At 40.0% G+C, this 11,524-nt stretch overlaps 1 protein-coding gene across 4 annotated transcripts; it reads right to left on the reverse strand.

The window, feature by feature from the left end:
- Positions 1-4,778: 4,778 nt before the first annotated feature.
- Positions 4,779-11,260, reverse strand: LOC124041211 (dnaJ homolog subfamily C member 9-like). 4 transcript variants are annotated; one of them, XM_046358525.1, is made up of 8 exons: positions 11,123-11,260; positions 7,753-7,805; positions 6,577-6,763; positions 6,326-6,466; positions 5,766-6,020; positions 5,584-5,670; positions 5,364-5,490; positions 4,779-5,054 (listed from the first exon to the last, which is right to left on the reverse strand). In XM_046358525.1, the coding sequence occupies exons 3-7, from the start codon at positions 6,748-6,750 to the stop codon at positions 5,383-5,385; spliced, it is 765 nt and encodes a 254-aa protein (XP_046214481.1). In that variant the 5' UTR covers positions 6,751-6,763; positions 7,753-7,805; positions 11,123-11,260; the 3' UTR covers positions 4,779-5,054; positions 5,364-5,382. The 4 variants fall into 4 exon arrangements, with proteins under 4 accessions (XP_046214481.1, XP_046214484.1, XP_046214480.1 ...); XM_046358528.1 differs by having other exon boundaries at positions 4,779-5,490; positions 6,577-6,756; XM_046358524.1 differs by having other exon boundaries at positions 4,779-5,490.
- Between the last annotated feature and the right edge of the window lie 264 nt (positions 11,261-11,524).

Raw genomic sequence — 11,524 nt, forward strand, 5'->3', positions numbered from 1 at the left:
TTAATTAGAGACGATTTCCAGTTTTCATAATCGGAAATCGGTATTTTTGGATGCCGATTTTTTTTTTGTAACTTTTTTTTTTTACACCTTTATTTAACTAGGCAAGTCAGTTAAGAACATTCTTATTTTCAATGACGGCCAAGGAGCAGTGGGTTTACTGCCTTGTTCAGGGGCAGAACTACAGATTTTTACCTTATCAGCTCTGGGATTCAATCTTGCAACCTTACGGTTAACTAGTCCAACGCTCTAACCACCTGCCTCTCATTGCACTTCACGAGGAGCCTGCCTGTTACGTGAATGCAGTAGAAGCCAAGGTAAGATGCTAGCTAGCATTAAACTTATCTTATAAAAAACAATCATAATCACTAGTTATAACTACACATGGTTGATGATATTACTCGTTTAATAATAATAATAATAATATATGCCATTTAGCAGACGCTTTTATCCAAAGCGACTTACAGTCATGTGCATACATTCTATGTATGGGTGGTCCCGGGGATCGAACCCACTACCCTGGCATTACAAGCGCCATGCTATACCAACTGCGCTACAGAAAGACCACCAGTGTCCTAGTGTGTCCTGCATTGCATATAATCGATGCAACGCTGGGTGATGATTTAGCAAAAGCGCATTTGCGAACAAAAGCAATATCTTTGCACGACTACCTGACCATAAACACCAATGCCTTTCTTAAAATCAATAAACAAAAGTATATATTTTTAAACCTGCATATTTAGCTAAAAGAAATCCAGGTTAGGCAATATTAACCAGGTGAAATGGTGTCACTTCTCTAGCGTTCATTGCACAGAGTCGGTATATGCAACAGTTTGGGTCGCCTGCTCTCATTGCGAACAAAGTTGCCAGAATTGTACGTAATTATGACATAACATTGAAGGTTGTACAATGTAACAAGAATATTTAGACTTATGGATGCCACCCGTTAGATGAAATACCGAACGGTTCCGTATTTCACTGAAATAATAAACGTTTTGTTTTCGACATGATAGTTTCCGGATTCGACCATATTAATGACCAAAGGCTCGTATTTCTGTGTGTTATGTTATAATTAAGTCTATGATTTGATATTTGATAGAGCAGTCTGACTGAGCGATGGTAGGCAGCAGCAGGCACGTAAGCATTCATTCAAACAGCACTTTCGTGCATTTTGCCAGCAGCTCTTCGCAAGCACAGCGCTGTTTATGACTTCAAGTCTATCAGCCTAATGGCTGGTGTAACCGATGTGAAATGGCTAGCTAGTTAGTGGGGTGCGCGCTAATAGCGTTTCAAACGTCAATCGCTCTGAGACTTTGAGTAGTTATGCCCCTTGCTCTGCATGGGCCACGGCTCCACCGATGGGTAACACTGCTTTGAGTGTGGCTGTTGTTGATGTGCTCCTGGTTCGAGCCCAGGTAGGGGCGAGAAGAGGGACGGAAGCTATACTGTTACACTGGCAATACTAAAGTGCCTATAAGAACATCCAATAGTCAAAGGTATATGAAATACAAATGGTATAGAGAGAAATAGTCCTATAAATACCTTATGAACTACAACCTAAAACCTCTTAACCTTGGAATATTGAAGTCTCATGTTAAAAGGAACCACCAACTTTCATATGTTCTCATGTTCTGAGCAAGGAAGTAAAACGTTAGCTTTTTTACATGGCACATATTGTACTTTTACTTCTCCAACACTTTGTTTTTGCATTATTTAAACCAAATTGAACATGTTTCATTATTTATTTGAGACTAAATGGATTTTTATTGATGTATTATATTAAGTTAAAATAAGTGTTCATTCAGTATTGTTGTAATTGTCATTATTACAAATAAATAAATACAATCGTCCAATTAATCGTTATCAGCTTTTTTTGGTCATCCAATAATCGGTGTCGGCATTGCAAAATAATAATCGGGTCCTTCTGTAGCTCAGTTGGTAGAGCATGGCGCTTGTAACGCCAGGGTAGTGGGTTCGATTCCCGGGACCACCCATACATAGAATGTATGCACACATGACTGTAAGTCGCTTTGGATAAAAGCGTCTGCTAAATGGCATATATTATTATTATATTATATTACTCTACTGCAGACTCACCATGTGCTTTTCAAAACAGCTCCAATGAACATTTGACCCAGGAAGAAGTTCACAAGGATGTTGCTTTTATAAATGTTATTTAATGGCGTAAAACCATTGACATGAAATTGAGGGATAGCTATTCCCTGTAAATTAGTTATATTTAGTTGACATTAGTTTAAGTAATCCACTAAATAACTAATACTTTCTAATGTATTATGACATTTAGAGTGGGAGAAAAATATATTTTCTACGAAATATATACAGTTGAAGTCAGAAGTTTACATGGACTGAGGTTGGATTAACTCGTTTTTCAACCACTCCACGAATTTCTTGTTAACAAACTTTTGGCAAGTCGGTTAGGACATCTACTTTGCATGACACAAGTCCTTTTTCCAACAATTGTTTACAAACAGATTATTTCATTTAATCACAATTCCAATGGGTCAGAGGTTTACATACACTAAATTGACTATGCTTTTTAACAGCTTGGGAAATTCAAGAAAATGATGTCATGGCTTGAGACGCTTCCGACGCTAATTGACATCATTTGAGTAAATTGGAGGTGTATCTGTGGATGTATTTCAAGGCCATCCTTCAAACTCGGTGCCTCTGCTTGACATCATGGGAATAGGAAAAGAAATCAGCCAAGACCTCCAATTATAAAAATAAAAAAATTGACCTTCAAGTCTGGTTCATCCTTGGGAGCAATTTCTAAATGCCTGAAGGTACCACGTTCATCTGTACAAACAATAGTGAGCAAGTATAAACACCATGGGACCGCGCAGCCGTCATACTGCTAAGGAGACACATTTGGTCTCCTAGAGATTAACGTACTTGGTGCGAAAAGTGCAAATCAATCCCAGAACAACAGCAAAGGACCTTGTGAAGATGCTGGAGGAAACCGGTACTAATGTTTCTATATCCACAGTAAAACGAGTCCTATATCGACATGACCTGAAAGTCCGCTCAGCAAGGAAGAAGCCACTGCTCCAAAACTGCCATAAAAAAAGCCAGACTACGGTTTGCAACTGTACATGAGAACAAAGATCGTACCTTTTTGGAGAAATGTCCTCTGGTCTGATGAAACAAAAATAGAACTGATTGGCCATAATGACCATCGTTATGGTTGGAGGAAAAAGGGGGAGGCTTGCAAGCCGAAGAACACCATCCCAACCTTGAAGCATGGGGTGGCAGCATCATGTTGTGGGGGTGCTTTGCTGAAGGAGGGACTGGTGCACTTCACAAAATAGATGGCATCATGAAGGAGGAAAATGATGTGGATATATTGAAGCAACATCTCAAGACATCAGTCAGGAAGTTAAAGCTTGGTCACAAATGGGTCTTCCAAATGGACAATGACCCCAAGCATACCTCCAAAGTTGTGGAAAAATGGCTTAATGACCACAAAGTCAAGGTTTTGGAGTAGCCATCACAAAGCCCCGACCTCAATCCTATGGAAAATTTGTGGGCAGAACTGAAAAAGCATGTGCGAGCAAGGAGGCCTACAAACCTGACTCAGCTACACCAGCTCTGTCAAGAGGAATGGGCCAAAATTCACCCAACTTATTGTGGGAAGCTTGTGGAAGGCTTCCTGAAATGATTGACCCAAGTTAAACACTTTAAAGGCAATGCTACCAAATACTAATTGAGTGTATGTAAACTTCTGACCCACTGTGAATGTGATAAAATAAATAAAAGCTGAAACAAATTATTCAACTATTATTCTGACATTTCACATTCTTAAAAGAAAGTGGTGATCCTAACTGACCTAAGACAGGGAATTCTTACTAGGATTAAATGTCAGGAATTGTGAAATACTGAGTTTAAATGTATGTACGTCTGACTTCAACTGTGTATATATAGTGCATTTGGAAAGTTTTCAGACCCCTTCCCTTTTTCCACATTTTGTTACGTTATAGATGAATCTTGATGAAACCAAGATTTAACTCTTTGGCCAGAATGCCAAGCGTCACGTCTGGAAGAAACGTGGCACCATCCCTATAGTGAAGCATGGTGGTGGCAGCATCATGCTGTGGGGATATTTTCCAGTGTCAGGGACTGGGAGACTAGTCAGGATAAAGGGAAACAGAGCAGAGCAAAGTACAGCGCGATCCTTGATGAAAACCTGCTCCAGAGTGCTCAGGACCTCAGACTGGGGCAAAGTTTCACCTTCCAACAGGACAATGACCCTAAGCACACAGCCAAGACAATGCAGGAGTGGCTTTGGGACAAGGCTATGAATGTCATTGAGTGGCCCAGCCAGAGCCCGGACTTGAACCCAATCGAACATCTCTGGAGAGACCTGAAAATAGCTGTACAGCGACAATCCCTATCCAACCTGACAGAGCTTGAGAGGATCTGCAGAGAAGAATGGGAGAAACTCCCCAAATACAGGTGTGCCAAGCTTGTAGCATCATACCCAAGAATACTCGAGGCTGTAATCGCTGCCAAAGGTGATTCAACAAGGCACTGAGTAAAGTGTCTGAATATTTATGTAAATATGACAGCTCATTTTAAATAAATTTGCAAAAATGTCTAAAACTGTTTTTGCTTTGTCATTATGGGGTATTATGTGTCGATTGAGGAAAAACATGTTTTTTAATACATTTTAGAATAAGGCTGTAAAGTAGTACTGTGGGGGGGGGGGAAATCAAGGGGTCTGAATACTTTCCAAACGCACTATATACAAATAGTTTGCAATATCTGTTTTACATATGTTTTATTAACAAAACACTTAAATTAAAACAACATGTCATTATCTAACATAAGTGTTTTTCCTGGTGGTTAAGGTAGGGGACAGGAAAGACAATTTTCGTAGGATGACCCGAATGGCAAGTCCAACTATGCAGGGAGAAACAAAAGCCTTTTGAACACTGACACGCTTCGAGTGACCTGCTTTGTACTTTTATAAGCACATTACCTTTATTTTCCCATGTAAAAAAGACAAGCACAAAACTTTGGGGTTTCACATAGCATACCTTAATGGGAAGAGAAAAGACAAGCCTTAGAGAGACTCCAACTAAAAGGTAGGTGATAGATGTTTTCCTAACAAACCTTAATGTGATGAGGGCTTAGTGTAAGGCACAGGAGACTTTCGAGGGAATAGAGGGGCTGTTTAAGTACTGGGACAATTCACCTCACTGCAGTAGAAGCCATATTCTACTTTCAGCAGAGGTGCTAGTGGAGCTTAGATCAGTAAGATAATTTGTAAAGAAATACGTGATAGATGTGTGACTAGGGAGCATGCAGGTGTCAAGTTTTGATAAAAATTTGACCTTAACCTCTACCTTCAAGGGTTTGAAGTCTTCACTTTTTTCCGTTCCCTCCTGCTTTGGCTTTTCCTCCCTTGGAGTATTTGGCTTCCAGGTCAGACAGGAAAGAGTTCAAATTCTGCTCTCTGGACTTCTGCTTTTGCTGTTAATGAGACAAAAATACACACCATTAATGCTGTACCTGAACCCCTAAAACAGTCACCAGTTAAGATCTTGGTTGTGTGATTCAACTTACCTTTAACATCATTACAAGACTGTCATCAGCATCATTGAGTCCCATCTCTCTCTGCCTCTCCTCAGCTTCTTGTCTTTCTTCATCAGCCTGGAAGAACAAAGTATTCTCACAAATATGAACTAAAAAGAATTACCAAAAGAGGAAGTGAGTGTGTACAAGTATTTGTATAAAGCACACTGTACCTTATGTTTGCGTGTTTTCTTCTTCCTGGTGCTCTCCTGGGTAAAAGCAGGGTAGGCCGTGAGTTCCCCTGCCTGGATGGCTGTCTGTATAAGGGCTGTGATCCTGGGCTCGTCCTCCTGAGAGCAGCAAAGGGCTGAGGCCATGATGGCGTCCATGTTCCCCTGGTGCTGCAGGTAAATCTGCATCACATCCTGCCTCTCCTCCTCCGTGCCTTTGTACTTCCTCTCAAACTCCTGGATGTCCTCCAATGTGATCTAATGAAGGAGAGATGGCTGTTAGAACAAATTCTAATTGTGACATTATACTGGGTGTTTGTTATTTGCTTCCAGGCGGATAAAGAAAGTCAAGAAGCTGGGGAGATACAGAGGAAGATGGTACTGGGTGATGCTGATGACAGTCTTGTAATGATTAAGGTACATTACTCAAAATTACACACGTCTAGTGACTATTTTATGGCTAAGGTATGAAAAAGAAAAGTTCTCTCAGGAGGGCCTAAAAAGTAAATACGGTGTATGGAGAATATGTTAATCAGCTTTAGATAGTTATATAGTTAGGCTACCTTAGGGAACAGCAACCTCCAGTACTCCTCCCAGCATTGATCCTGCTGCAGTAAGTCCGATTCCTCAGCCACAAGTCCCTGCTCATCATACACTGCCCTCTGCTCCTTGTCACTCAACACGGCATATAACTTCCCAAGCACCTGAAAGATAGGGGCTAGGTAAATGCAGCAAAATACAACTCTAGACAGTTAGCTAGGTGAACTAGGCTAACTGCAGATTTGAGTAGGTGTTTTAGATGACACTTTCCCACCTGAAATTTCTCTGTTGCCTGCAGGTCTTCGGGAGCACGATCTGGGTGAACCCTGAGCGACACCTTGTAGTAGCTGTGTCGGATCTCTGCGTCTGTCGCCTCCTTGGAAACGCCCAGCACCCCATAGAGGCTGGAGGTGTTGAACAGTGCTTGACACTGGTCGAGTAGCCACATCCCGATCTGTCAACTTTAGGTTAAAAGGGAAATCTGCAATTGAAACTATGAAATAACACATATCGAATCATGTCGTAACCAAAAAAGTGTTCAACAAATCTCAATATATTTCATCTTTGAGATTCTTCAAAGTAGCCACCCTTTGCCTTCATGACAGCTTTGCACATTCTTGGCATTCTCTCAACCAACTTCATGAGATAGTCACCTAGAATGCATTTCAATTAACAGGTATGCCTTCTTAAAAGTTAATTTGTGGAATTTCTTTCCTTTGTGTTTGAGACAAATCAGGTGTGTTGTGACAAGGTAGGCAGGTATAGAGAAGACAGCCCTATTTGGTAAAAGACCATGTCCATATTATGGCGTGAACAGCTCAAATAAGCAAAGAGAAAAGACATTCCATCATTACTTTAAGACATGAAGGTCAGCCAATGAGGAACATTTCAAGAACATTAAAAATGTATTCAAGTGCAGTCGCAAAAACCATCAAGCGCTATGATAAAACTGGCTCTCATGAGGACCGCCAAAGGAAAGGAATACCCAGAGTTACCTATGTTGCAGAGGATAAGTTCATTAGAGTTACCAGCTTCAGAAATGGCAGCCCACATAAATGCTTCACAGATTTCAAGTAACAGACACATCTCAACATCAGCTGTTCAGAAGACACTGCGTGAATCAGGGCTTCGTGGTCAAATTTCTGCAGAGAAATCACTACTATAGGTCACCAATAAGAAGAGACTTGCCTGGCCTCCACAGTCACCTGACCTCAAAACAATTGAGATGGTTTGAGATGAGTTGGACCTCAGAGTGAAGGAAAAGCAGCCAACAAGTGCTCAACATATGTGGGAACTCCTTCAAGACTGTTGAAAAAGCATTCCAGGTTAAGCTGGTTGAGAGTGCCAAAATTGTGCAAAGCTGTCATCAAGGCAAATGGTGGCTACTTTGTTTAACACTTGTTTGGTTACTACATGATTCCATCTTTAAAAATATTTGTATATATTTCACCTTTCTTTAACCAGGTAGGCCAGTTGAGGCAAGTTCTCATTTACAACTGCGACCTGGCCAAGATAAAGCAGTGTGACAAAAACAACAACACAGAGTTACACATGGGATAAACAAACATACAGTCAATAACACAATACAAAAATATATGTACAGTATGTGCAAATGTAGTAAGATTAGGGAGGTAAGGCAATAGGATAAATAATTACAATTTAGCATTAACACTAGAGTGATATGTGCAGATGATAATGTGCAAGTAGAGATACTGGGTTGCAAAATAGCAAAAATAAATAAAGTGTTGAAGGCTTCACTATTATACTACAATGTAGAAAATAGTACAAAATAAAGAAAAACTTGAATGAGTAGATGTGTCCAAACTTTGAATAGTACTGTATATACAGTTGAAGTCGTAAGTTTACATACATTTACATTTTACATTTAAGTCATTTAGCAGACGCTCTTATCCAGAGCGACTTACACTTGGAGTCATTAAAACTCGTTTTCAACCACTCCACAAATTTCTTGTTAACAAACTATAGTTTTGGCAAATCGGTTAGGACATCTACTTTGTGCATGACACAAGTAATTTTTCCAACAATTGTTTACAGACAGATTGTTTCACTTATAATTCACTGTATCACAATTCCAGTAGGTCAGAAGTTTACATACACTAAGTTGACTGTGCCTTTAAACAGCTTGGGAAATTCCAGAAAATGGCCGTGCCCCAGGACGACCTGACATGATGACTCCTTGCTGTCCCCAGTCCACCTGACTGTGCTGCTGCTCCAGTTTCAACTGTTCTGCCTTATTACTATTGGACCATGCTGGTCATTTATGAACATTTGAACATCTTGGCCATGTTCTGTTATAATCTCCACCCAGCACAGCCAGAAGAGGACTGGCCACCCCACATAGCCTGGTTCCTCTCTAGGTTTCTTCCTAGGTTTTGGCCTTTCTAGGGAGTTTTTCCTAGCCACCGTGCTTCTACACCTGCATTGCTTGCTGTTTGGGGTTTTAGGCTGGGTTTCTGTACAGCACTTTGAGATGTCAGCTGATGTACGAAGGGCTATATAAATTAATTTGATTTGATGGCATGGCTTTAGAAGCTTCTGACAGGCTGATTGACATCATTTTAGTCAATTGGAGGTGTATCTGTGGATGTATTTCAAAGCCTACCTTCAAACTCAGTGCCTCTTTGCTTAACATCATGGGAAAATTAAAATAAATCAGCCAAGACCTCAGAAAAACAATTGTAGACTTTCACAAGTCTGGTTCATCCTTCAGAGCAATTTCCACACCCCTGAAAGTACCATGTTCATCTGTACAAATAATAGCAAGCAAGTATAAACACCATGGGACCACGCAGCCGCCATACCGCTAAGGAAGGAGACGCGTTCTGTGTTCTAGAGATGAATGTACTTTGGTGAGAAAAGTGCAAATCAATCCCAGAACAACAGCAAAGGACCTTGTGAAGATGCTGGTGGAAACGGGTACAAAAGTATCGATATCCACAGTAAAACAACTCCTATATCGACATAACCTGAAAGGCTGCTCAGCAAAGAAGAAGCCACTGCTCCAAAACCACCATAAAAAAGCCTGACTACGGTTTGCAACTGCACATGGGGACAAAGATTGTACTTTTTGGAGAAATGTCCCCTGGTCTAATGAAACAAAAATATAACTGTTTGGCCTTAATGATCATCATTATGTTTGGAGGAAAATGGGGGAGGCTTGCAAGCCGAAGAACACCACCCCAACCGTGAAGCACGGGGGTGGCAGCATCATGTTGTGGGGGTGCTTTGCTGCAGGAGGGACTGGTGCACTTCACAAAATAGATGGCATCATGAGGGAGGATGTGGATGTATTGAAGCAACATCTCAAGAAAATTGAAGTTAAAGCTTGGTCACAAATGGGTCTTCCAAATGGACAATGACACCAAGCATACTTCCAAAGTTGTGGCAAAATGGCTTAAGGACAACAAAGTCATGGTGTTGGAGTAGCCATCACAAAGACCTGACCACAATCATATAGAAATGTGTGGGGAAAGTGTGTGCGAGCAAGTAGGCCTTACAAACCTGTCTCAGTTACACCAGCTCTGTCAGGAGGAATTGGCCAAAATTCACCTAACTTATGGTTAAAACATTTGACCCAAGTTAAACAATTTATAGGCAATGCTACCAAAAACTAATTGAGTGTATTTAAACTTCTGACCCACTGGGAATGTGATGAAAGAAATAAAAGCTGAAATAAATCATTTTCTCTACAATTATTCTGACATTTCACATTCTTAAAATAAAGTGGTGATCCTAACTGACCTAAGAAAAGGGAATTTTTACTAGGATTAAATGTCAGGAATTGTGAAAAACTGAGTTTAAATGTTTTTGGCTAAGGTGTATGTAAACTTCCCGACTTCAAGTATGTGTGTGTGTGTATGTGTGTGTGTGTGTGTGTGTGTGTGTGTGTGTGTGTGTGTGTGTGTGTGTGTGTGTGTGTGTGTGTGTGTGTATATATATATATATCACTAAGGGCTGGAGAAATGTAACCACATAACGTTATAGCCAATGATTCTTGAAGAATATAACTTATAAATCACTCATGAGCTTAGTTCAACTGCTATACCCCATCAGAACCCAAAATACAATATTGTTTAACTCCATTGTTTGTAAACAATGACATTTTAGGCTAACACTGTATTGCGTCAAAACATGATTAAAACTGCAATTGTATTCCCGTTGATGTTCAGTCCTTTTTTTCAAATCAAATCAAATTGTATTTGTCACGTACACATGGTTAGCAGATGTTAATGCGAGTGTAGCGAAATGCTTGTGCTTCTAGTTCCGACAATGCAGTGATAACCAACAAGTAATCTAACTAACAATTCCAAAACTACTGTCTTATACACAGTGTAAGGGGATAAAGAATATGTACATAAAGATATATGAATGAGTGATGGTACAGAGCAGCATAGGCAAGATACAGTAGATGGTATCGAGTACAGTATATACATATGAGATGAGTATGTCAACAAAGTGGCATAGTTAAAGTGGCTAGTGATACATGTATTACATAAGGATGCAGTAGATGATATAGAGTACAGTATATACGTATGCATATGAGATGAATAATGAATAATGTAGCTACTGTATGTATGCATGCATAGCTAGTTTTGTCCATCAATTTTGAGTGGTTCGCTTACGTACTTCGCTACATTTCTCCAGCCCTCTTGTTTACCAAAACAGTGGCAATGTCGCCATTTTTTTTCCTTTTTTAAAATGCAGTGCAGAAAGCCCCTGTAAATGAATTCAAAACAAGTATTGTCTGCACACGTTATTCATAACGTTATTTGTAATAGCGTTTTAAAACCTCTACCTACCTTGAAACCTTCTTCTTTATCAAAATGGTGGATATCTGTTTGAAAGCTTCATTTGCTTTGTTTACAAATTTTGGCGCGCTGTCCTGTCAACGGAGTGTACGTAGGCGTAAACGCACTTTTTTGTTGTTGCGTATGTTCCGTTTGTGTGGCTTTCACTAGTTACCACAGCCGCAAAGTATATCGTAAAAGATAATGAAAAACGTGCTTAATATGTCTTAATTTAAGGTTAGTGTTAGGCATACAGTTAGCAGTTTGGTGAAGGTTTGGTTTCAAATCTAATTTTTAGAAGATACATGTTTTTTACATGGGCGGGGTTTATGACTTTGTGACTGTGGTAACTATTTGTGTCAATCATTTTAGGCACAGGTTGACGAACACTCATTCTGTCTGTTGAATCAGGTA

This window comes from Oncorhynchus gorbuscha, linkage group LG08, assembly GCF_021184085.1.
Source record: "Oncorhynchus gorbuscha isolate QuinsamMale2020 ecotype Even-year linkage group LG08, OgorEven_v1.0, whole genome shotgun sequence".
Classification (NCBI taxonomy): domain Eukaryota; kingdom Metazoa; phylum Chordata; class Actinopteri; order Salmoniformes; family Salmonidae; genus Oncorhynchus; species Oncorhynchus gorbuscha.